The sequence below is a fragment of the Mus pahari genome, chromosome 8, assembly GCF_900095145.1.
Source record: "Mus pahari chromosome 8, PAHARI_EIJ_v1.1, whole genome shotgun sequence".
Taxonomy (NCBI): Eukaryota; Metazoa; Chordata; class Mammalia; order Rodentia; family Muridae; genus Mus; species Mus pahari.
This window is the reverse complement of record NC_034597.1, coordinates 65,808,890-65,836,394: the sequence shown is the minus strand read 5'-3', so window position 1 is coordinate 65,836,394 and position 27,505 is coordinate 65,808,890. Positions and strand designations below refer to the sequence as shown.

General features: G+C 40.6%; 1 protein-coding gene across 2 annotated transcripts in view; it reads right to left on the bottom strand.

Moving 5' to 3' along the window:
• Zc3h13 (zinc finger CCCH-type containing 13) overlaps window positions 1-27,505 on the bottom strand; it is a 62,508-nt gene that overhangs the window by 5,713 nt on the left and 29,290 nt on the right. The window contains exons 8-17 of one of the 2 annotated variants that reach the window (XM_021203342.2): window positions 22,512-22,709; window positions 16,310-16,617; window positions 14,539-15,171; window positions 13,906-14,097; window positions 10,340-10,940; window positions 8,701-8,804; window positions 7,208-8,398; window positions 6,213-6,725; window positions 2,310-2,462; window positions 1,101-1,301 (exon numbers count right to left, since the gene is read on the bottom strand). In XM_021203342.2, coding sequence (XP_021059001.1) covers window positions 1,101-1,301; window positions 2,310-2,462; window positions 6,213-6,725; window positions 7,208-8,398; window positions 8,701-8,804; window positions 10,340-10,940; window positions 13,906-14,097; window positions 14,539-15,171; window positions 16,310-16,617; window positions 22,512-22,709 — 4,094 coding nt within the window. The remainder of the gene's footprint in view (window positions 1-1,100; window positions 1,302-2,309; window positions 2,463-6,212; window positions 6,726-7,207; window positions 8,399-8,700; window positions 8,805-10,339; window positions 10,941-13,905; window positions 14,098-14,538; window positions 15,172-16,309; window positions 16,618-22,511; window positions 22,710-27,505) is intronic. The other variant, XM_029541575.1, reaches the window with a different exon arrangement.

Genomic DNA, 27,505 nt, shown 5'->3' with positions numbered 1-27,505 from the left:
AAAAAACAGGGGTTAGAGGAGTCGTCCCCCCCCCCCCCGGGCCATAGATCTAACCAAAGTGAAAAGAATGTGGTAAGAACCTTCAGATCATTTTTCAGGTTACAAAATGTTCACAATTACAAAATTAGTAGTCTTAAAATTAAGAAATTTTACTGATTATGGAACTAGGCAAAAGGACACAGGCTCATGACACTTTTAAAACAATTCCTGCCCCCAAACAAAAAAACAAACAAAAAAGCCAAAACAAACATAGTAATGGTGCCTTCACCTTTTCTCCCTCCCCTTATTTAAGAATCTGCTCAGTCTCTTGTTGACAAAAGTTTTAGTAATCTACAAAACAAACATCAGAACAAAACCACCCATATCCATACATTAAAAGGTTCAGTTTTGCTAAGTTGTTGTGATACGGTGAAATACTTTCTGAGTAAATACTAACAGTCAGAGCACAACACTACTCCGTTCTAGGCACTGCTCGCACTAGTCTGCCCCTCACTGCAGTCCAAAGACCTCGGTGCTGTGAGTACTCCACCCACAACCCACAGCAACAGACAGAGACTAGGTGACAAGCAGGGTGCTCTCTGGATCACAGCAGCGACCCTGCCCACCAAGCTAAACCATTCTATGAAAGGCTTCACTTAGACTTTGCACTTGGGTACATTCCTGTGCTTGCTACCAGGTGAAAAGGTTGTGAAGTCATCCATTATTTGCTTAGGAAAAAAAATACCGACATCCTGAACTGCTTTGTTTAGCCTTGGGCAAAGCTGTGTATTCTGACACTGGAACTTCTGTGTTAAAAAGCAATTTTCTCTTTTCTGTGGGGCTGCAATTGAGTCTAAGGCTGCTAAGTCCTGCTTACACTCAGTCACTGAGACAAACCTCCAGCCTTCAAAAACATTTTTGATATAGAAAGTTCATTTTCTTATTTTTCTCGTGTTTTTGTCAGAATTAAGCTTTTCTTGAACTTAAGAATTAATATAATATAAATAACTCCTTAAAACTGTTCCTAGAGCACAAGTTCTACAAGACAACCAAATGGAATCCTTCCCAAGAACACACTAATAATTACAGCATGTTATACAGTTAAGGCAAAATAAAGTTACCTTTGGGTTTTTCTAGAAGTTGTTGACATGTTTCTTTAACTTTGGTAAAGAGCTCACAACCAGCCAACTTTTTAGAAATCCCAACTCGGAGCAGAACGGCTCCAGGTGTGAACTTTAAGAGTGCAGCCCCCGGCTCTCTCGGTTCTTTCGGGTGCTTTGGCATTAGTCCAGACCAGTCCACATCTATTACATCTAATGGATCTGTAAAATAGTTCAGGAACGGAAGAGGACTTTACTTTATATTAAGAAACGGCCGTCTGAGGCTGCTGAGGAGGCTCATCAGGTAAAGGTGCCTGTAGTCAGAGCTGCCAGCCTCAGCCTGATTCTTGGAACCCACATGGAGGACAGAGAACTGCCTAGGAAAAGTTGTCCCTCTGAGTGCCACACATGCCCCGTGGCATATGCCCATCCAACAAAAAGATAAGTGATTGAATATAAAAGAGTAACACAGTGACTAGTAACACACAGCAGACAATCTACTGCAGAGGATGTGACAAATTATATCTATAAGTTAGGAAATAAAAGGTCAAAGGAAATAAGAATATTATACAGATCCAGACCAAGCCAAGTAACTCCTTATTGTAAGAACAACAAGAAAACAAAACAACAGGCAATGCCTGTAACCTGGGGCTTGGGGAGGTGCAGGCAGGTCACTGACAGTTATGCAGGGCGTTCAAAGTCAGCTTGGAGTGCCTACATGAGAGCCTGTCTCCAACACGAAAATAAACGGTCAGGAGTGTTGCTTCCCAGTACTCACTCGAGTGAGCCAGGCAAGGGACACAGGCAGCACAGTAAGACAACAGTCACAGAATGGACACATTTCAGAAAAGGAACTATATCAGCTGTGCTCAAACAAACTTCAGCTACGTCTATTTTTGAAAGTTGTTTAAAAAAGTTGGCTGAGCCCACTGCAGTTGTGAAGTCCTGCATTGCATACCTGCCATAGTGGACACTGGCAAGCAGCTGGGATGTAGTGAGGTTCTGGGTGAGATGATATGAATCTTAAACTCTGGAAAAGAACTCTTACAATTCTGCTCTTCCCTAGGACATGCTTCCACAGGGAGTGTCAATTAAGAATACAGATGCACACACTGCACGTGCGTCTGTATTAATGGGAAGAGCTAAATGCCCCTTACCACCTCTTACGGCAGAACAGAACAAAGCATGCATTTTCCCCACACTGCACTTCTGAGCTCTGCAGCGTGTTACCTGGCATCTTCTCTTCTTCCTGCTGGTCCTCTCTCTTTTCTGCATCCCCTGCCAGAATTTCATCTAGCTCGTCATCACTGATGGGCTCATATCCTTCCCCAGCACCAGATCCTAATGAATGTGCATCATCTAACTTGGATTCGTCATCTCCTGCTAAACAGACAAAGGAAGTTCATGTCAAAAATAAATAAATAAAAACTAAAAGAGAGTTATAAAAACTAAAAGTGGAATTAAAAGGCAGATAGCACTGGGCATAATAATAAGCCATAAAAAAGTTTGTTTTATTATTTTAACCAGAAAATTACATTTCTAAGTCAAACACTTGATACGTTAACCTGAAATTTTTTACTAGTCACATTCTGAATATTAACAATATAGCAGCAATATACAAACGTGCTGTGAGGCCCCAATTAAAGTCTTAGATAATGTTGAGTAGGTCGCTATGCTGACAGCTCGTCCACGTGCACACTCAACTGTGCCACTTCACCCCTGCCTCCCTTCCTTCCTTTCCTTCTGCTGGAGCTCTTCCTCAACACGTTCCCTCCTACTTCGTGTCTTCTTTTTGTCTGTTAATTTTCAATAATAACACCTGAACATTTAAGAAAATCTAATTTCTAAAGGCAATAGTAATTTTTCACCCAAATAAACTCATTTTAAAAACTTGCAAATCTATTTTAAACTACAGTATAAGCTAAATCTTAGTCTATGATATTTAGCTCATTATATGAGCTTTTTAGCTGTGAGCACAGATATGAAAATGCATTTCATTTCTACTAACTCTCCATTCCACTTCTGTCTCAATGTTTTCCTTACTGAATAAAATTTTTGGAAGAATGCTGTAATCTACTACCAAAGTGTCTTGTTGGCATCAGTAGTATAAATCCTATTTTGTTATTTTTATCGACTTTCCCCCACTATTCCCTGGCTAAGCTTTTATTTCCTGCTGAGTTAGTTGTAAACCCAGTCCCCAAACTATAAATATGCTTAATTATTTCTAAGCTACATATTTTATGGATCTATAGCCCTTGTTTTCAAACTGTAACAACAGGCTCATGGGTATTCATCTGCAGCATAAAAAGTTTGAAGCTATAAAGTAGTTCTAATAATTCTAATAGTTTTTCTACTTTTCAAAAGAAAATCCCTTTATGTACTCAATTATTCTCAGTAGTAGCAACATATGCTGGTTTGTGAGGCCACTGCAGGACACTTTAGTGGACTTCCATAAACGTCCTTCTTTGGCCATGCTGAGTAATGAAGCTGTTCCTAACAAGAAAAGTGTAACCTAGGATTTTATACCTTCTCAACCAATTACATTTTTATGCTATGTAACTTGGTTGGTTTCCAGAACTGACTTTTGATTTCTTCAGATTGAAAATCTTGGTTAGATGAATCCACTTTGTTACCCTAGTTCCGGGCATACTCTAGCTCTAAAATCAATGACTCCCAGATTGCTGCTACACCAGCTTGGCTCTGAGCCTCTGGCATAAGGTAGAAGGCATTCTGACCACTACCAACGCCTCCATCGATGGAGAGCCACAGCGTGTGCCCTGAGGCACAGTTCACAGGTACAGCAGCTGCAGTACTGCCAACTAGATCATGAGCTGGTTGCTGGGTGCAGCAGCAGATGCTGGCCCTGGTGCTGTTCTCAGCTGAGTGGACCATGGAAGCACTGGTGAGTCTCAGGCATGTGCATCACTGAAAAGCTCACGCCACCATGTGTAATACCTCATGAAAGTTGCACCACCGTGGTCTCCTGAACCTCTTCCACAGCAGAGCCTCCTCCCCCAACAATGGTTTACTGATTATTCTCCACCAATTCATCTCCAAGGCAAACAATTCTAATATTATTATACTAATAAATTTGTAAAAATAAATGTACACACAAGTTTATCTCACTCACTTTTTTCTACCATAAGCTGAGTAAAATATTTACATGATACAGCATTTTTATCTGTGGTCACAGTAAACAAATAAAATATTCAGGATGAAGGCAGTGACTCCAGTCCTAAAAGACCTATTATAATGACTAGTTCAATTATATTCAATTAGATCCTAAGGCTGCACTTCCATTAGAACCATAACTTGTGACCCGATGCTACTTATACTCCAAATTGAGATGAGAATGTAATGTGATGGAAACTTAGATGTTTTCTTAAATGGAAAAAACAGGCATACCGGAAGTTATACAACCAACAGATGTAACAATCCACCTTTCTAAATTTTACTATACAGGCCAATGCTATTATACAGCAAAACAAAACAATCAAATTAAGAAACCCAAACAAAACAAAATCTTATAATCTGCTAAATTGAAATGAAAGGCTATGTCAGAACAATGACGTAAATCTGGACAGTAAAACTGAAGAGTCTGGGAGGCAGAATTTCCAAAGAATTCTCAGAAGCCATTTCTTGTTAACCTGAGGTACATATAGTTCACCAAGAAATATTAGGTGGAGAGTGCACACACAGGCTAATAAGCATGAACAGCATGGTGTGTCTTGACATAGTCCTGATGACAAAGGACGGAATTCATCAACAGCAGGAAACCATGGGAAAGCCATTCTGATACAGCGCAGGGTTGCTTACAGACACAGCATAGTGGAGGCTCAAAGAGCAGCTGTATTTAGCAGAGAAAACTCCAGAAGGCAAGTAATAGATTATGTTTCTTTTGTCAGAGCGAGAAGGAGATGACAAAGGGAAAAAAGGAGGCTGAAGAAGGATGAGAGACCAGACATGCCAGAGTCAGTTTGTCTGTGGCCTGGGCATGAATTCACAAACAAGGATGTTTTATTACTTTTAAACTGCTATAGACAGAATTTGACTCATAGTAAAATCCACTAATTTAAAAAGTGACTGCTTACATCTCTTGGCATTCTGATTAGGCAGCTTAGTAACACCTGTTTTAAACACACACACACACACACACATACACATGCACACGCATGCACGCACGCACGCACACACTTGACTTAAGGGCATTTCTACCTTAGCTTTCTTATTACATTTCACCTTAATTTTGAGCATAAATAATATGAGATATATAAGTCATGGTTTTAAAGGAAGTTTAGATTTTCTACATAATTAAACTGAATTGAACTCTAACAAACTGAACTGGTTGTAATAACTTTCTTTTAACTAAAGTCACTATCCCTCACCCCTCAGTGAGTCAGTTTGCCTGACACAGTAGGAGTGAAAGGTAGCGGGAGAGCCAGTGGGGACCAGGGCTCCACGGACTTAAGCCTGCTTCTGCCTGGGTCACTGGTTGATGTGGCCCAGTATTCTGACTGAAGAGCAGAGGATGCCGTCAGGCTTCCTCAGTTTACCTGCCACTCAGGAGGTTTTGGGAGTGGGGTTACAACACGCTCTTCTTCTACTGCCCTAGCAAGCAGGAATCACTAACGGCTATTTAATGCTCCACTTCAATTTTTGTCACATGTTGAGACAAGGCCTTGCTTTATAGACCAGGCTGACTGCTGACTGGAACCTGACTCTCCGGCCTCAGCCTTCCTTCCTGGAGGCAGCTCCGTAGGTGTGAGCCATCATGCTGAGCTGATCATGTTTTAACATGTAAGAATAAGATGTAATGTTATTACAGGGCATAAGTTATGCAACTAAGTGATCTTTATGTCAACTTTTAAAGGCAGTGATGGAAGTGACTGTTGTGGAGCTCTGCTCCCCACCTCCTGTCTTAGTCACTACTTGTTTACCTCATTAAGCTAAGCTCTCTGAGAAAGCCGCCTGGACGACCACTGAGATGAACACATCTTTACTCTCACAGGCTCCCCTAACTCATCCATCTACTTCCACTGTCACAGCGCATCAGTTCATCTACTCATTCACGGAGGACTTTAACAGAAAACTGGAAAAGGAATGGGGAAGACAACAGAAGAGTGGCGCCCTCACCTTCCAGACTCTCTGTCCTCTCGGCTTTACTCACATCTTCAAATCCCTGCACAAAGCCCAGGTCTCTGTCCATCCTTTCTTTGTCCAAGGCCACGGAGTCCCGGGAGCTGCCTTCCAGATCTCTCTCATGTTCACTCTCTAATTTGATTTCACTTCGTTTCCCAGATTCCATCTGAGATGTCTCAAAAGTTCTCTCTCGTTCTCTGTCCCTTTCCGTGGGGTCAGCGATCAGTCTCTCCCTTTCTCTGTCCAAGTCTCTCCTTCTGTCCCGGTCTCTCTCTCGTTCCCGAAGTCTGTCTCGGTCTCTGGTCCGAGGCCACTCTTTCTCGGCTTCGCGATCCCATTCCCGCTGTCTGGGATCTCTCCGGTCCCTCTCCCGCTCTCTCTCATGCTCATACCTATCTCGTTCTTGAAGTCGGTCTCTACTGTCAAATGACCCAGACCTTGAGTGAACCTGCCGATCAGACTCAGGAGAGCTCCTTCTTGAGCTATGGCTTCTGGAATCCTGGCGATCTGAAGCGAGTGCACATGAGTAAAGTTAACACAGAAACAGGAGCAGAATGCTTATTTTACAGTCCCTCACAATTTATAACGTTTCTATTTTCTACATGTTCTGTTTATATACTTATATTTTTCTACATCTGTAATTTCATACATCCAAACTCACTTTGAAGAAAAAATGTACTTTTTACAGTGCTAATTAAAATGTTTTCTCCACTGTCCTTATCTATTTTCACTACTGACCAAAGCGTCTGTAACACACACACAAGCCTAGGCACTGACACAGCTGATTTTTCTAGTCTTCCACTCCTTCCCTATCATATTTTCTATGGTCAAAACTGCAGGCGGCGGAGAGAAAGATAGTTAAAACACACGAGCCTGATCAGTAACACACCACGAAGACCCACTGTATATGTTTCTCCATAAGAGAACAACAGGATCACAACTCATGTTTCTCCATAAGAGAACAACAGGATCACAACTCAATTTATTACCTGAAGAAGTACTTCGACTGGGTTCTCCACGCTTTAACTGATCGATCCTAGATTTTCTCTCTCCTGTGATTTCCAGGCTTTTTGTTTTCTCTCTATCCCTGGAGCCACTATGGAGCACTCTCTTCCGACTACCCTGGTCATCCCCACTTCGATGAGCAGAATCATTAGACGGGGAGCGTAGGCGACCAGAGGTATGGCTGCGGTGACTTCGATTGCTTCCCAGACTGCTGCTTCTCTTTTGATCCACCAGCTTGCGATGAGGTGTGTCTTCTAGGGTCACATGAGATACCTCTACCTTCTCCCCTCGTGCCCTGTGGCACTTTCTATGTGAGTCTTCACTGCCATTGGTATTGGAGGTGGCAGCAGAGCTTGAAGCGGTGGCAGAGGTGGTAGCAGAAACAGCTGAGGAGGAAAGAGCAGTGGCTGCAGTACTGGCAGCAGCCACAGGGGGCGGAGGAGGGAGAAGAGAAGACAACGGAGAAGGGGTGCTACCAGGAGTGGCAGTGGCTGCGGTGTGCTCAGCTTCCATCCCTTCTGTGCGGTCAGGCACATCCTCATCGGACCAGTCACTAAAGGCTGTATCTTCTTTCTTCAGTGGATCCTCGAGGATGCCATCCTTGTCAGTGGAAATGTCAATCAGCTCCTCCTTGATGGCCAGAGGGGGTGTGCGTGGACCTCTCTTCTTCTTATTCTGTGGGGCTGCCTCTTCGTCAGAAACATCAGAATCACCCTTGGATCTTTTACGCTTTTTTTCGATGTTTTTCTTCTTCTGACCTTTTTTTGGTGAAAACACCTGACTATCCTCATGTGTCTCAAGGTTGCCCCTCTCTATTCCAACATCCTCCTCCTTCTTTTTCTTTACAGGTTTCTTCGGGGCTTTTGCTTTTTTCTTTTCATCGTGGACTCGCTCAGACCCATCACGGTCTCGGTCTTCAGCCTGGCGATGGCTGAGGAGGTCTTGGGCGCGCACTCTCGAGCCATCCATGCTTTCGACCTGCTCCCTTTGCCTGTCGCCACAAGAAAGCTTCTCTTTGAGTTCTTGCTCTTCGTAGCGCCTGGAACTCTCCTTTCTTTCTGATTTACGATCCTCCTCTTTCCATCTACCTTGCCTGTCTTCTGTGAGGTGGGATGGGCTGAGAGAACGAGATTCCTGTGGCCGAACAACCTGGCTCAAGAGTCTATGTTTTTCATCTATACAGAAACATAAAAGTAGTCACAGCTTCATTAGATCAGTAAATAGAACACATCACATTCAAAGTTCAAACTCAGTTTTCATTTCAAAATGGGAATAAAAATAAAAACACATCTCTAACAACCAATATTAGGAAAGATAGTAGCCTGGTGTAAAAACAGTATTCCTTACACACTCCATCACATAAGGAAACACTTAACAGCATAGAACAAGGGCAATCTAAGAAGTCTGGCTCATCGGTCAGAGGATGGACTGACTCATGCCCACAATGAGCATGCACAGACAGAATACAACTACTTACTTTTGTCATCCCCGCTGTGGTAGGTGTCACTGTCAGGAGAATGCTCCCGCCGGCGCTTGGGGGATTGCCGGGGGCTGGGACTCCCTTCGTTTCTATAGCGCTTCCTAAATTTGGACAAACAGAAGTTATAATGTTCCACATGGGAAAAAAAAAAGACTTCTGTACTCTGCTTTTGACCAGTGCTACTTCACATAAGTAGAACGTACAATTACAGAAAGTAACGCTGTCAGAGCTATACTCAGAAAGGACATCTGGGCTTTTAATAAAGTTTCTTTATTTGCTAAAACATACATCTGTGAGTTAAAACTCCACAGGGACATTCCTCTTCACACACACATGAAACACTCATGGGAAACTTGCCAGATCTAAATACTCCAAGCTGGGAACATACAGCAGAGAAATCAATACACTAATGTCTTCTGTAATACAATTGGTCAATTTTATATGCCTCATGCTGAGAAGAGGATTAAAAACTCTATAGAGTTATGTAAGGAGTTCAAAAGCTGTGAGTGTGGCTTACAGCCAGATTAACTTCATGCAACCTAAGTAAGTTCCTTATAGTCCCCAAACCAAAGTTCTCCTATCTGAAACTGAGAGAAAAGTAAAAGCCCCTCTTATATGACTAAAGTGAGCTAAACTAATGATGTGATAAATCTAGTAGCACGTGGGCATACTGGGTACATTGTAAAAATCCCTTTCATCATCAAAGAACCAAGTCACTTGCTTAATGGCAAACAACAACAACAAAAGATAATTCATGTGCTTACATATTTGTTTTTATAACTAAACTTCAACTTAGTGGCTTAAACAACCTGTGTAAATTATTCTAGTGTTATCTTATATGCTCATTAAATTCTGACTTTTTTTTTTCCCCATTAAATGTTAACACTGTTTCTAGATACCAGGATAAAAAGGTGAGAAAGAATAACAGTTCCTTACATAGATGAGTGACCATATGAACAGGGTCACTCATATGAGCATATGAACCATTAGAATAATAAAACAAACACTATGGTAACTCAGCAAAACTACATGAAACAATGTTTTCCTAAAAAGTTGTAGGTAAGTTCAGGGCACTGAGACAAACAAGCAATGAAAATATGAAGGCATTTATTAGTCCCATGTAACTATTGTTTGGTTAGCATCATTCCTAAATTTCTAGGTTCAATTTTTAGGTGGGTTAGATATGAAAAAAAAAAAAAATCAGAAAAACTTGCTACTATTAGACAATAGATACACGAAAAATATTAATCAAATCATGGAACCATATAACAGATAAAGACTTAAAAATCTTAGTCTTAAGAGACAAAATTCAAGAGAAATGTCCATTTGCCTACAATATTTGAGGTTTGCATTCATTATTCTTTTTTGTTTGTTTGTTTGAGACAGGGCTTCTCTATGCAGCTCTGGCTGCCCTGAACTCACAGAGATCCACCTGCTTCTGCCCATGAGTGCTGGATTAAAACCATGTGTCACCACAGCCTGGCAAATTCATCAAATACACGTCTGTAGGGTGTATCCACACATACCCATGAAGTGACTGCAGTACAGGCAAGTGGAGCAGAGCAGAGCAAAATACCAAACACCCACAAAGCCCGGGTGGGCGGGCTCTTCTCAACTGAGGTCCCACTCTCCTTACTTGGACTTCCTCTCCTCGTGGCTGTCTCTGGGGATCCTGTCCTCTCGAACATGAATATCCTCGCGCTTCTCCCTCCGGTCATCGCGTCCCTTGTCTTTATCTTCCCACTCTCTTTGCCGTTCTCTTTCTTTTTCTCTTTCTCTGGCCCTCTCTCTCTCCCGCTCCCGTTCTCGCTCTCTCTCCCGCTCCCGTTCCCTCTCTCTCTCCCGTTCCCGTTCCCTTTCTCTCTCCCTCTCTCTCTCTTCTCGCTCCCGTTCTTTTTCCCTCTCTCGCTCCCTCTCTCTTTCTCGCTCTCGATCATGGTCACGATCTCTCTGATCTCTCTCTCGTTCTCGCTCCCTCTCCCTCTCTTTCTCTCTCTCTCTTTCCCGCTCTCTAGCTCTCTCTCTTTCTAGTTCTCTTTCTCTTTCCTTTTCTCGCTCCCGCTCTCGTTCCCGCTCCCGCTCCCTCTCCCTTTCTCGCTCTCGATCCCTATCTCTGTCTCTGACCCTATCATCTCGTCTCTCATCCACTCTGTCTATTCTTCGTTCCTCTCTTCTTTCATCTCGCTCAAGCTCCTCACTCCTTCCCTGATGGCGAATAGGTGAGCTTGGTCTTTGATCTACAATAAAAATCAAGTTTGTCAGTGATTGATTTGTCAGATATCCTATAGGTAAGTCTTAAATTGTATCTGAGTATAGAGTATCAGCAGCAACAAAGTATAGATCAAGTATTACACTTACAGTCTGAATCTTTAACAACTACTTTCTTAAAGATGATGTTCATTTGCCCTCTAGCTACCTTGCTTTCTGCTTCCCACAAACATCCACCCTGTAGCAATCCATCCTTGATTTTATCCTACATGCTTGCTATTCTGCCTTCAGCCCACTACTTCATTCCTGCCATCTCTACCCTTCACCTCTTATCTTCTCTGTCCCCCAGCAGGACCTGAGAAAACTGGTGGCAAAGGATAGGGACAGCAGGAGGTGTAGAACATAGGAGCTGAAGGAAAACATTTCCCTTATAAGTCACAGCTCTAATTTCAGCCCCAAATATACACATACCAAAACACAGCTATAATGTGAGAAAATAAAGAACAAACCAATGTTTAAAACTTACAGCTGCAATATTAATTCTTAATAAGCTAGAATTTGGGGCACTGATGCCCAAAAACATTAAAATTATTAAATTTACAAAATGACATATCATTTAAAATAACTGACTCATTGCCTCTTAAGTGCTTCCCTCCCCTAATCATATACAAGTCCCACAGAGAAACTGGATACATGCTGCTCAATAAGAAACTAGTCTGGATTAAACCTGTACCCTGGGGAATGAACGGCACAGGCTCTTCTCTCCACATAGCCATGGGACCAAGGACACAGTACTCTGCAGACCACTCTCAAGCTATATAACCATGGTTACTGGTTGGTGCTCAATAAGCCATGGTACATCATGCTCAACAGACTGGCGACAACAATGTCTGTTAAGTAGATAGTATTAGAATATTTCTAGGTTCAACACAGTAACTTGAATTTGCCTTATCCCTGATGAAAACAAAGCAAACAAGACAAGACTCTCTTAAATTCCTCCACAGAGTTTACTGGCCCCTTTCAAAAGTTCATACAAGTTTAAAGTTCAAACCCAGTGAAATCCTACTGAGTCTTTATTGCTCCTTCTTTAAAAACTTAGCAGTCCCAGTGGTGTGAAAGTGATTCTGGTAACTTTGCCAGTTAATCAAGCCTATTGGAGCCAAAAGTCTGTCCTCCTTACTCTTTGTTACTCTTGCTGAAATCCATTACAACTTTATATGCATGTATTGTATCATAACTTTTTTGCAGCAGATCTATATTAGGGGGAATTTCTGGTTTAGTAGTTATAACTAAAATCACCATTATGAAATAACCTGAAAAAAACAAAACAAAAAACCAATTTGGTAATTTATCAGTAATCTCTAGTGCAGTAGCACCAGGAGCTGGACTCCACTCATTTGAAGGGCAAATGAAACATTTCTAATCCCAACCAAAACTTCCCATCTTAAAGGAAAATACAAAGGATCTATAAACACTACAGTAACATGCCAAACTGTCTTCCTTCAGATCTCTCCCCAAAAATGTATTTATTCTTCAAAGCTGTGTTTTCATGTTCTTCCCAATCCCATTCTACATATGAACAGTGATTTTACTCTAACACTCCTTTACTTTCCAGTCCGTCTCTACAGGTGCCACATTAATGCAGAACTTCCTCAGTTCTGTCAGAGGATGACATCATCAATAGTCTAAGGGGTCGGTATCTTTGCCTTCAGTTTCCCAGGCAGATGCACAGTATGTTTCTCATAGAAACTCGGATCAGCATGCTTATAAGCAGCTATTTGTAAGCAGTGGAAAGCAATGAAATCTGACCATTCCAGTCTGACCTAGGTTGTTTACAGTCTGTGCTATAGGCCCTCTTTAGTCTCTGCTCCGGCTGCCTTTACAGGAGACCACACTCCAACCTCGTAACCTCCCTGCCTGCTACCTGGGAGCAGATGAGTCTCTCAGGCCTACATGGCTGCCTATGCACCAGACCATTCTACTCTTTCTCAGTGTTCCTTCCAGCAAGCTGACCTCTCTACTTAAGGGAGCTTTCACAATATTTCACAGAATTGTTACTTTGGCTAACAGAATTTTACATAGTCCTGGCAATCATCCCATCTCAGCTGTCTGCCTGTATTAAAGTGAGACAAGGTACACCAGAGTCTATATCCATTCTTAACCTCTCTCCATCTTCCCCCTGCTCACCAAACTATAGCCATGCCAGTTTCTTTCATACTCTGGGACATGGTAAAGTACCACCCATCTTTGGGAATTTGTACCTACTCTTTATTCTCAATAGGACTTATCATCTTGCAAAGCTAGCTATTTCTCTTACCTTTACACCTTTGCATAAATATCTTTTCATGATGTTTAATAAACAAAGCTAAAGTCAGTAGATAGTATCAAAGAGACTCTTATTCTGCATCTAATCCTTATGAACTTTCTAGTAATCCAGCTTCAACACAAATTTATAAGATCATTTAATAGATTATCAGGAAATTTCTACTTGAGATATACAAAATAAATTAGCTATACCAAGTACAGACTCTCAGGATAGAATATGAGCATCTTGATTTTCTGGACACACCTCAGAACTATCAACACACTTGCCCTGTTTTCTCAATTTCCCTCTTTCCCTGCCTTCCTTCTTCTTCTTCTCCCTCTCCCTCACCCCCACCCCCTTCTTGAGCTGATCTCTTACTGCAACAGCTAATTATTGAGTAGCCAGGTCCTTCAACTGCAGGGGCTTGCCTGATAAAGGTACACAATAACATATTCTTTAAGGAGCTACCTACTACACGCAATAGCGCAACCCCAGTTCTTCAGATGCTTTTATTAGGTGCTGGTAGCTAATGACACACTCCTACACACACAAAGATTAAATGAATAGCTTCAAATATGTTACCAAGTATGGATCCTAAACTGTATTTCATGCTAAATGTGACTTGATATCAATTTAAGGAACAATTTCCCAGCTGTTAAGCACTAAAGGCTGTATCTCTATTGACAAACCTCGTTCTCTGTTATCCCGACGCTCTCTCTCTCCAGGCCTTCTCTCAAAGGAAGAATCCCTTGCTTGGTCCCGAGTGTCTCTCTCAGGGTATCTGTCTCTTTCAGGGTAGCTACTACGAGTCTCCCAGCTGTCATGGTAGTTGCTGCCACTACTGTGGCTATCCATTTGGGAACCTCTTGTTCCTCGACTTCCTATACAAAGGAAGTTTAAAAAATAGTTAACAGATAAACTTTATGTAACAAGCTTATCAGTCATAATCTTTCCTCAAGACAGTATAAAGTTTTATTTATTTATTTATTTATTTATACTCTAAAATGTTATGAACAGTTAGAAAAACAAGCAAAAAAACAAACAAGCAAAAACTACATTGGTCAGAGAACCCAAACTGTCTGAAGACAATTTTCGTAGTACTCTATATCACTAAGTATAGTGGGCATGACTTACCCAATTCCCCTTAGGTTTTTCTGCTCAAGTTAGTAATTCCAATACGGAATTCAACTGACATCAAATTATTCTTTTAAACGCTAACAATAAATATAAGTAATCATGCATTTAGAAAAGAAACCTTAGCTATTCAACACTTTTGTATAGTCTATATGAGATATGGTTCACTAACATGACAAAAACCTTACCCTTTTCAGGCAGTTCTGGACCTCTCCCCCTACTTCTGCCCATCCGATCGTTTCTAATTTCACTTCGAGACTCATTTCTAGAGTCATTCCTTAGTTCAACTCTAGAACTCTCTTCTCGCAGGTGGTTTCTGCCATAACTGCGGGCTTCTTCCTGGTATACATCCTCCTTTCGATGACCATCCCGAGCATCTCGTGCATCCCGTACATCCCGAACATCCCGTACATCCCGGACATCCCGAGCATCCCGGACATCGCGGACATCCCGGACATCGCGAGCATCCCTGACATCGCGGACATCACGGACATCCCGCACATCACGGACATCCCGAATATCCCGAGTATCCCTAGCATCCCGAACATCTCGAGCATGAGCATCCCTAGCTTCACGGTCCCTGTAGTCATGGACATCCCGAGCTGACCGGGAATCTCTGGGATCACGGCTCTCCTTGGCATCTCTGCTATAATCCCTCATCTCTCTGGAGTCCCGCATGTCTCTGGAGTCTCTAAGTTCCCTGCGGTCTCTTGTGTCTCTCCGGTCCCGGCTGTCTCGTGGTTCTCTGTCATCCCTGTGGTCATGTTCAGACTCTCGCTCTTCTCTGGTGTCCTTTTCTCTATCTCTTTTGCCTCGAGTTTCTGTAACACAGTTTTGGAAACAACTCTAATTCTGTTTATAGTTTCAGGGAACTAGATGACATATTTCACACAGAGCTCTTAACATTTTATTACAAAAAGATTCATGTTTTAAACAGAAAAAGAGAGAATAAGGGTAAATGACAAAATTAAACCAGGTCTAACCAGGTGTGGTGGCACCCACCTGTAATCATGACTCTTGGAAGGTAAAGACAAAACTATCCCTGGGACTGTCCAGCCTACTCAGTGAGTGAGCTGAGGTTCAGTGAGATAGGGTCTCAAAAATAAGTAATAGGAGGAAGACAAATGATGGATATACACTCTGGCCTCCACATGCACACATGTACAGCCAACTGCACAAGTACGTGCACACACACACACATGAACATGTATACATGTGGACAACACAAACACAAAGCACACAAAGAGATGAGAACTATTATTCTATATAACATCTTAGCCTGAACTGGGAGAGCAGATCCAGCCTGAACTTAAGTTTTCAGGGATCTGGAAAACTGTTCTATTGCCTGCTGGGGCATCAAGCTTAGGACTCTCACATGGACTCTCACTGGGCTACACTCCCAGCCATTGCTTACTTCCATTATTCCTGGAAATCTCATGGGTTAGCTGCACTGACCTGGCTGACCTGGGAGTGTCCCCTGGCTCCCCGCCTTTATCAAACATCTCTGGTACTTTTAAACTTGGATCATTTATCTTCTGCTTTCCTTCCTTTTACCTTCCTTGGGTTGTCTGTCTGTCTGTTCTATAGTGCTGGGGACTGAATATTATAGATTCACAAATCATCTATCACTGAGCCAAGTCCCCAGCTCATTTTTCTCCTTGTTTTTTTAAAACACATCAAGAAATAGAAAGTGATATTTTAACACTCAGGAGGCTGAAAGTACTCATTAATATCATAGAAGGTGGCACCAACTTATATACCTTTAAGTGCTCACTAGTGCATACTTAACACTTTGCATTTCTCTACATTTAAGCATTTGCTATTGCTGCAGCCTGCATGTTACAGAAGACTCAACACAACACCATCTTCTTCTAGTCCTTACATAATGATAAATGTGGATGTGCAAGTATAAAGTATAAAAACTCTTTGAAAAAGAAAAAGTACATATACAGAGTTTACCTTCCCTCCTTTCGTGACGCCGATCATGTGACTGTGAAGTCCGTTCATGATCATGCCTCCCTTTCTCTCGCATTGGAGAGCGATGTCTTGGAGGACTTTGCTTTCTCTGAGGAGAAGATAGACAATGGGTTGGATAAGGAGAGGCAGAACGTCTTAAAGATGGAGTTAAAGTCCTCTGGTAGGATGGGGAAGGAGTTCTTTTCCGTCGAGGAGAAGGAGAGTGTCTCTGAATAGATGACCCTGACTGTGAGGATGAGGAGTGATGTCTAGAAGACAGAGGAGAATGGTGCTGTCCCGGGGAGGAAGACCTATGAATAAAAACAACAGGAAGCTTGTTCAAGAGCTGTCACTTCCAGCCGAGGAAAAATGCATAAATAAGATGGGATATAAGGTTAAAACCGGAAGTATAGGTAATAACTAGGATAGACTTTAATTCACAGTGCTATAAAATTACAAGGGCATTCATTGTCTTTTACCTGATTTTCAGGTGCAAACAAAAGCTCTAGAACAGATCTTAGAGATGAAATTATAACCCATAACTTTACACGCAATCCCTAACTGCATTATAAACATGTGTCCTTATACCCAAAGTACAAGAGACCATTACAGAAGACCACAACTAATCAAAATGCAGAATTGTGGAGCTCAGGCCCAACTGATACACCCTGAACACAACTCCTGTCCCCATGGCTCAGCAATCACTGCAGAAGAGGGACTGGGAATACTATAAGAACCTGAGGATCAAGCAGTTTGCTGTGAGTTTGTAGCTCCTAGAAACGTCAGAAATTACTTCTCACCAATATGACTGCCTATACATGATCTGAACAAGGATGACACCAAGAGACTTACTAACATGGACAAGGGTGAGCTCATGAGGCCTGAACCCTAGACAAACAACTATAGGCAAAGAACAAATACTCAAAGCAGGAGAAATCATCTTTAAGGACACCAACTGGTTATCTAATACCTAATGTTCAGCCCTGAAAATATATATACAAGTATCATTATACAGATTAAAAAGGTTGTACTATGTAGTTAGGAACACACACACACACACACACACACACACACACACACACACACACACACAAGAGGGTTTCTAGAAAGAAAACAGAAGGGGGAAATAATGTAATTATATAAAAAACAAATTTTAAAAATCAAAAACTGAAAATTGCCACTAAACTATGGGTTCTGAGTTTCTTTCTGGGTCACAGTTAAAATTGATTCAAATGGTCCTCTCCAGGATTGGGCTTAGGTTCTAGTGACAAGGCTAAATGAAAGATCGGAATCATTGGGAAATATAGGACCTGCTATGGTAACTCCCTCTGGAAAATAGTGAAGAAAACTGAAATCAGCCAGCACGTCAAGCACACTTGCTCCTTCTGTGGCAAGACCAAGATGAAGAGAAGATGAGCCATGGCATCTGTTCCTGTGGCTCACCCATGAAAACAAGGACTGGCTTGGCCTGGACCTACAGTATCACTTCTGTCACAGTCTAGTTTTCCATCCAAAGACTGAAGGATCTCAAAGGCAGAAGTTATCATTTAAGACATGTGTATCGTGCAATAAACTGATTCAAGTTTTTAACATAAATTAAAGATATGAAGTTTCTTGCTTGGTTAGAGTTATTCCAAGATATTTTAAATTATTTTCTATTATAGTCATAGACTGGTGCTTAGCCCAATTGTCAACAAAGAGTGTCATCCAGTAACTGATAGGAGCAGATGCAGAGATCCACCAGGCCCAAACATTAGGCAAACCAGGGGAACCTTTGCAAAGGAGGGACAGGAAGGACTGTAGGAGCCAGAGGAGTCAAGGACATCACAAGAACAAGGCCACAGAACCAACTAAAGACTGAAGTGACAAACACCAACCCTGAATGGGTCTGGGCCAGGTCCTCTGTATACACCTATGGTTGTATATCACTGTGTTCTAGTGGGACTCCCATCAGCGAGAGTGGGGTGGGTATCTCTGACTTTAACCTGAACTTGGGACCGTTTTCTTCCTGCTGCATTGCTTCATCCAGCCTTGATATGAGGATTTGTGCCTTGTCTTATTGTAACTTATTATGCCATCTTTGGTGGACACATCTGAGAGGCTTTCTTTCTTTCTTTCTTTCTTTCTTTCTTTCTTTCTTTCTTTCTTTCTTTCTTAAGAGAAATGGAAGAGGAATGAATCTAGGGGAGAGGAAAGGTGGAAGAAGTGGAGGGAGGGGAAACTGAGGCTGGAATGTAATGTATGAGAAAAAAATTTTAAAAAATAAGGAAAAAGACTGATTCAAGGGTACCTATAATATTCTTTGATGACTGGCTCAAAGAACACACACACACACACACACACACACACACACACACACCTATAGTATTAATTAATCCACACTATCTTTAAAGACATATCATATAGTCCATTTCTATCTATCAGATCTTGGTGCCTACATCATGGAAGAAAAACTACAGTTCAGGTCAGAACACTAATCTCTTGCCAAATAATGGCTTTATCATTTTAACCATATTTTCTTCTCATATATCCCTTTAAACTTCAGAAAAACGCTGATTTAAGATCCTTACATTTTTCTCTCTGCTACTACTTTAAAAGTCAATGACTAGGCAGGCATGATAGCCCACACCTTTAATCCCAGCACTTGGGAGGCAGAGACAGGTAGATCTCTGTGAGTTCCAGGCCAGCCTGGTCTACAGAGTGAGTTCTAGGCCAGCCAGAGCTATATAACAGAGATCCAGTCGCTCCCCTCATTCCCCCCCCCCCCCAAAGGAAGAGGCACCAGCAGCAACAATGACCAAGAATCATTTTGTTTTGAAAACAGAAAGACCACAAAACAGGAAGTGGCACGTATGGCTGAGAGCCTGCCTGAACCCTAGTCCTCATATGCACTGCTTATATAAAAGGTGTGCACTAAACAAAGAAGGTGGGTCACTCTAGAACACAGTACAACGACACAAGCATTTCCACTGAGAACAGGAGATAAGAATCCACCCAATACTAGAACATAATCCCAAGTTTCTAGCATTCCGGTAGAAAAATGGAATGTTTGTATTTTTTGAACATTTTTTAGTTTAGTCTGAAGAATTATTCCTTCATTTAATCCTGATGTGAACCCAATTTAGTATATTACACATATTTTGCAGCTGAAAAAAAAAAGTTAGAGAACAAGTAACTAGCTTAGTGCCTTATGCAGAAGCAGAGCCAAGTAAAACGTCTGTCCTGTTCCTGCAGCTTCAATATTTTGATTACACTAAAACTCAAAAAGAAGAGGCTAGCCACTCGTTAAGAAGCTCATATCTGTCATGGAAAGTGGTGGGGAGCGGGTGTGCCAAGCCCCGTGTTCCCTGGCTGCAAGAACCTGAGCCTGCTGAGCTTGTGCGGAGGATCCTGTGCTGTACTGTACTGCCTGCCCAGTTACTGGACAATCACCAAGCGCCCTGGCTGAACTCTGACCAGATCCAGGAGAGGCGGAAGGGATTAGGTCAGAGGACTAAAAACAGGATGCACCCAGGCAAGGGGGGGAATGTTGTTGTGAAGGAGCTCAGAGGACTGAGAACAACAGGATGCGCCCCGTAGGGAGAGAGGAGAATGCTGTAGGACAGCTGTCAACAGTTCAGTGGGGGGCAAGCAGGAGAAAAGTCCAGTTGGGTTGAGTTGGAGCTGGGAGAGGGTTAGGTGTGAGGGAGAGGAAAAAGCTGCTCGAAGAGATAAAGAAGAAATCTGTTTGGAACCTGCCTTGGCGTTTGTGTCATTTTTCCCTGTCTCTGGCGGTCAGAGTTTGGGGGTCTGCAGCAGAAAGTGAGTGTTGTATCCTTTTCTGTGACTTTCCTTTAGTTCCTCTATAAAATCCTTCTTTAGAGAAGGGATGCATAAGGAGGCCAGAGCAGGAATGTTGAGTAACTTCCTCTATCAATCCCTGCCTTACTGCCTTCAGAAGGCTCTCAATGAATGAGGAGTCACTGCATCTGCTAGAGAGCTCTCTGTATAATGGTGAGGTTACAGACATGTGCAGCCATCTCTCATTTTGTTGGCACTTGATAACTGACCTCATGCTTGCAGACCAAATGTTCTCACACATCAAGCCATCTTCCTACTTCCTTAATTCTTTACCAATTCCAAGTGTTTGGGGGTGGGTGGGGGGGGGGCAGATCTCTGTAAAGAATCATACTTTTTCAAGGGAATAATTAAATTTAAAGAATCTGAAAACTGATCAAGAATGAATCTGACTCTCATCAAATTTGTATTTTACAAATTTTATAAAGCAAGAAGATAATGAATATAGATACAAAAATCTTCAACAAAGTACTAGCAAAGTAATTTGAACAGTATGTTAAATGTACACATACCATGACTCCATGCATTTATTCCTGGAAAGCAAGAGTGGTTAACATCGTGAAAATGACTAATACAATATACTACAAGAACTAAGATAAGGAAACAATCACACAAGGATACACAAAACATCTTGAGAAAATTCAAAACCATTTACTAGTCCTCAATAGAGCTGAACATGGTAGCACATGCCTTGAATCCCAGCATTCAGGAGACAAAGTTTAAGGCCACCCTAGCCTACATAGCAAGTTCCAAGCTAGCTAGAGTTACATAGTTTTACCCTGTCTCAAATGATGAGAATCAATAAGCCATTTATGAAAAGCTTACAGTTAATACATCCCTGAACAAAGAGAGACTGAAGCTTTCCCTATAAGACACCAACAAAGATGCCCTTCTTATTCAATGTAGTATGTAAAATCGTAGCCACAGCAATTAAGCCAAAAAAAAATAAATATCATCAAATGGAAAAGAAAAAAGTAAAAATATTTGTAGATGATAGCATCTTGTATGTAGGAAACCTTGATTCTACAAAACCATAATAAAATTCTCTTAGAATAAATGAGTTCAGTAAAGCTGTAAAAGAAATAAGGTGCAACATCAGCTCTATCTCTGCATACTACAATGAACTAATCTGAAAAGGAAATTAGGAAAACATATTATAGTGCATCCAAAATAATATACTTAGGAATAAATCTAAACAAGGTGGCAAAAGACTACTGAAAGAAACGAACAAAACCAGAAACAAGTAGGAGACATCTGTGTTTATGGATTACAGATTTATTAAGCTGCCCACACTAATGAAAGCAATCTAAAACCAATGCCATTCAAAATTCCAGTAGCTTTTTTATTCTTACAAGAAAAAAATTTTTATCCTAAAATTTATATGGAAACCTTGGAAAGCTCAAATAGCCAAAATAACTTTTGAAAAGATTGAACTCTTTCAGAATTTAAAATGTAGTACAGAGATATATTTAAAAAGCAAAACATTGTCATATTCATAGTGACCTTCCTAATGAATTTGAGTATTATCTCATGTGCATGCTTGCACATGGGAGCACATACAAAGCTAGGTAGTCCAGTGGTTGAGTGCTCAGAAGTAATCCCCAAACACATGCTCAGATGGCCTTCCACAGAGATGTCAGAATCAATCAAAGGGGAAAAAACCCGGTCACTTCAACTAATGTGACAGCAAACTAAATCTCAACATGGCCTTTCAAATGCACACACCAAACCAGTATAACCCTCAAAAGAAAACAATGGAAAACTTTATGTACAGGAGTTGACAATGATTTCCTGACTAAGTATTTACAGGCCGAGGGTTATAATAGTACTATTTGCAAACCACACACTCCATGGAGGGATGAATAAAGAAAGTATGATTTGGGCCACATGAAATATTACTCAGTCTTACGAAGAAGAAAATTCTGCCATATGTTACAATATACTAAATGAAATTCTAGTCAAAGACTGCATGATTCTACTTGTAACAGGTCTGAAGTCACTAAATTCAGAGAAACATAATGAGAACAGTATGTGGGAGGCTCCAGTGTGATGGACGGATGCCTTTCTGGAGATCTGCCTCATGAGATCTGCCTCACGCTGTTCTCCATCCACACAATGCTACACATCTCATATGGTTATCATCTTCAACTTTCACTTAAACACACTTAAATAATTTGAAGTTAAATAATGTATAACTCATAACTCACTGTGGGAATTAGTAAATGTAATACACAGCTGAAAACAGTAATAATTTACAATAATTATTATAATAATTATTTATAATAATTAATAATAATAATGTCCCACAGCTTCTGCATAGTCAGGAATCTTGAGTTCACATAAATACTGACCAAACATTTCTACTTACCTTGGCTTGTCTCGTTTTTCTCTTTGCTTTTCAAAATCCCGTCCTCTGTCCTTCCCATCTCTTGGTTTTTCTTCTATCCTGTCTTTCACTTTATACTTTTCTTTGTATTTTTTCCCCAGAATGATATCTTCTAGTATAGGAGGAGGTGGACTCGGAGTGCGCGGCCCTTTCTTTTTACTTTGGTTGCCCTTTGAATTTCTGGAGGTACATAAAGCTATCATTAGAAGTTTCAATACTTCTGGAGCCCCACCTGGATGGTTTTAAAGTGTGTTTTAAACGCTGTACAACTCTATTTGTCCTTTTACTACGCTGTATACTAATAATCCATATCCAGGGAAAAACACAGAGGAGCAAAGAATTGACTTAGTTTACTTTTAAAACAATGCGTAGTAGTTGTATCACTCTAAAGAGTAGTTTCTAAGGAGTTAGGGGCAGTAGAAGAGTTTCAGGGAAAGACATAGCATTCTAAGAACAAATGCTAAAGTTGCTTTTCTTTTCTTTTCTTTTCTTTTCTTTTCTTTTCTTTTCTTTTCTTTTCTTTTCTTTTTTTAGTTCATATAGACTAGATAGATGCCTGTCATCCCAGCACTTGTGTGGCTGAGGAAAGACCACAGTGAATTCAAGGCCAGTCTGTATTTCACGGAATTCTAGGTCAATCATGACCAAAGAGCAAGACCCTGTCTCAAAACACTCTTGTTATAGGAAACCAATTACAAAAGGAATAATTACTAAACCAAAGTAACTTTATAAAGATCTTAACACACTTCAACAGTCTATGTCTGTTCTTTTGTATATCTACCATTTAAAACTAGATATCCATGCACAAAAATAAAGCTTAATTTTTATCTTGTATCATACACAGAAATTAGTTAATTCAAACTGAATTAAAGACAGAAACATACAACCCCAAATTTAAAGTTCCTAGAAGAAAACGTGAAAGAGAGCAAACACTTCATTTGGCAATGGTTTATTAGCCACAATAAACCACAAGTAGAACTATAGCAAGCAACCTCGACAACAGGAGAAAAGTTGTATTTGCAAGCCATAAAAAAGTGATCACAAATACTTTCACTGTTATTGCAAATCACCACCCCACCACACACACACAGCAGCAGCAGCTTTTACAGTGTTTCATCTGGAATGAACATGGACAAAATGCAGGCATCTGCCAACAACAAAAAGCAGCTCAGGGAATCGTATTATTAAAAAAAGAAAAAAACCTCACTGTGTAGGCCTGCCTGAAATAGATGCTATACATTTTTAATCAATTTGGCAGTTACTAGTTTTGCTCACAGTAAAGTGGGTATAACTAATTACGTCATCTAAAATTGGCTTCTCAAGCTGGGCGTGGTGGCGCACGCCTTTAATCCCAGCACTCAGGAGGCAGAGGCAGGTGGATTTCTGAGTTCGAGGCCAGCCTGGTCTACAAAGTGAGTTCCAGGACAGCCAGGGCTATACAGAGAAACCCTGTCTCGAAAAACNAAAAAAAAAAAAAAAAAAAANACTTTAATTTGCTAAAATTGGATTCTCTAGCAGAAACATCTTTCTAAATCTCTGAATCTCACTTAAGAAACCATTTCCAACTCTTGAGATCACACAGATAGCCTCCTAAAATTCTGGAATTTTGTCTTTCGTGGTTAAGTATGCAATACCTTATAAGTGGTTTTGAGGTACAAATTATCATTTGGCACTTTAGTTTTATGTGACCTTAATCCCTTACATATTTAAACCTGGTTGACTTGGCATTATAGCTGACACAAAGCTTAACTGAACAGCATTTTCTTTCTTTCTTTTCTTTTTTTTTTTTTTTGATTTTTCGAGACAGGGTTTCTCTGTATAGCCCTGGCTGTCCTGGAACTCAATCTGTAGACCAGGTTGGCCTCGAACTCAGAAATCCACCTGCCTCTGCCTCCCAAGTGCTGGGATTAAAGGTGTGCGCCACCACGTCCAGCACTGAACAGCATTTTCATGTTATCACTCTTATCCCTAAAAGCCCCATCAGTGACTTTTATTTCAAAGCACTTAGAGCTTTAGATAAGAAAGACAAAGAAGAGTCAATATAACTGTTTTTCTATTTGGGTGATCTGGCTTTTCTGTATTGATACCTGTAAGACATTATGGCTCGGAATTTACTTATTTACTTTTACAAAATCTGGGTACTTTTATCTTTTTCAACACCTTCCAGCAACCAACGAGCTGTTGAACATGAACAGTTGTCTGTTTTATATCATCACTCAAATATCTCATCATCTCAAATTCCTGTCATTTCCATCTGGTAGAAGTACCCTTCTACCCCAGAATCTCAAATTTGTCAAGCTGGGTTCTTTTCCTTTAAATCACAACCATTTTGGGCTGGAGAGATGGCTCAGCAGATAAGAGCACTGACTGCTCTTCCAGAGGTCCTGAGTTCAATTCCCAGTGACCACATGGTGGCTCACAACCATCTGTAATGAGATCTGATGCCCTCTTCTGGGGTGTCTAAAGACAGCTACAGTGTACTCATATAAATAAAAATAAATAAACAACATTTTAAAAAACTGACTATTAATATTGAAGTAGTCTTCTTTAAAAAAAAAATCACAACCATTTTACTAACTTCATATTTAACATTTTCAGTGTTCATGACAATCTTTTCTCCAAATTGTCTTTACACAGATATTTTTCAATTTTAAGTCAAACCTGTCAATGCAACATTCTTACAAATGTGCTCAATTTGCAAACCTAGTATCTATTAAACTTATTCCTGTTTACTGTGTGGCCACTCTTGAATATACTATGTACTCTCGGTATTCAGTGTTGTCTCAGGATTTTAAGGATCCCTATGCTTTTATATTTTTGGTGTGGTTTCATCAGAGCTTATTTCATATTACCTTGAGTTCTGTAATCCCAAGATTCATTGGATATATAATTAAAATAGCACAGTCCTCAGAATTGCTGGTAAAGTATTAAAAGCATTTGACTCATGGTTAGCCTTTAGAGAACTGAGCTTTCTTGGTCCGTATCCCTCTGTTATTAATGTAGATAGAAACAGCTGCTTACACAAGTTAAAAGATTCCTAAAACCCGATGACTAAATCTTTGCATCCTTGCCTTCTACCAACAACCACAGTATCCCCAAACATCAATACATTATTTATGAGATTACAGAAACCCTTTATGTACAAAATGGTAATAAATGTCTCGTTTTCTAAACATTTGCCTACTTTAAAGAGAAACAACAATGCTTGTCATTTGTGCTAAGATTTTAAAGATGAAAACATAGAGGGATTCTTGACAAAAATGTATCTCCACATTACTTCACATACTAGAGATGTTCACTCATTTTCCTTCTGGCCCAGTGCTGAGCCACACTCTTACAGTTGACAAAAATGTATCTCCACATTACTTCACATACTAGAGATGTTCACTCATTTTCCTTCTGGCCCAGTGCTGAGCCACACTCTTACAGTTTATTCTCTGAAATGACTCCTCCCCGAGGCTGCTGTCCACCACAGTTACACAGGTGCAACATGCAGGTATTTCCCTTAAGGATTCCATCCTCTCAGTTTCTTCCAAAGTCTAAGGACATTCAACACTGTCAGAGGGTGCATGTTTGCTCGTGTGTGGAGGATACAGAGCAGGCTCATGTGCCGGCCATCCCTGTGAAGGCTGCCCCCCTCCAGGAGTTGACCAGTTAGGCTAGTGGTCAGACAGCAAGCTCCAGGGATCCTCCCTGTCTCTGTCTCTACAGTCAGTGATTACAAGTGCACATCACCGTGCCTATCTGTCTATGTGTGCTCTGTTCATCTGGGATCACCAACTCAAGTCTTCATGCTTACAGGACAGCACTTTAGTGACTAAGTCATCGTCCCAGTCCAGAAACATCCATTTTGATTCTATATGAGAAACTGTAGCTTCGTTAAATCACTAATATCTCAGTATTTATCTATTACCACCATAATCAGAAACATCCTAAAAACCTACTAAAAAAGAGCAACATCAATGTGTATATGTGCATAAAATAACTATAGAAGACGCCTTTAATCCAAGAGTGGGAGGACATAGGAGTTGGAGAAGGAGGGGGAGAAATAGTGCAAATACAGTGCACTCATGGATAAAACCCAAGTTTAAAAAGTAATGAAGTTGGAACCTCTTCATATGCCTTTAAAAACAGAGTTGGAAAACAAAATTCTATTCTATTGCACTGTTTTCCAAATGAAGAGGATTGAGATCAGCAAGCTATTTACCATTTCTAAGTCTACTGGTTAGTCTTTTAGCAACACGACATCAATATAGTTCCTACTCATGGCAGACAGTCTACTGTCCACTTTTATCATTTTTATATCATTCTGTAACTATTTCCAGACAAATTTAAAAATATTTCGTATTTCTTTTTATTAAAAGTATCTATACAGAAAACTTTGCTTGAGTTAAGAAAGTAAAAGGTCAAAACAGAGAAGGTATTTGTGATTCTAAATCACATTGTAATACACATCTCCAGACATTATCATACCAGACATTAGGAAGAGTATCAAAGAAAAGTATGACTTAATTTGCCAGTAATTACATCTTTCCATTATGCTAACCCAGAAAGATCACAGAGTCTGTTTTTCTGTCATTCAGTTGATTTACTGGCATTGGCTAAAATAGCCTATTCAATTTTAACAGAAATTCCCATTCTTGAGTTTAATATGTCTTCCAACAATTTATACTATGATTCAGCAATGAAATTAAAGTAGGTTACCTTATGTAGCTCAGTGATACAATGATTACCTAACATGCTCAGGGCCCTCCATTAACACACACACATAGACACACACAATCTGACAGATTCAATACAATGCTGTACAAACCCGAATAACCTGAGTTTGATTGATTCTGGAACCCATGTGATGGAAGGAGACAAATAGACAAATGACTACCGGAAGTCAAAAGCTGCTCTGTGACCACCACATTTATGGTTTGCTGTGGTAGGAGCAACAATAACAATAAATGATACACACACACACACACACA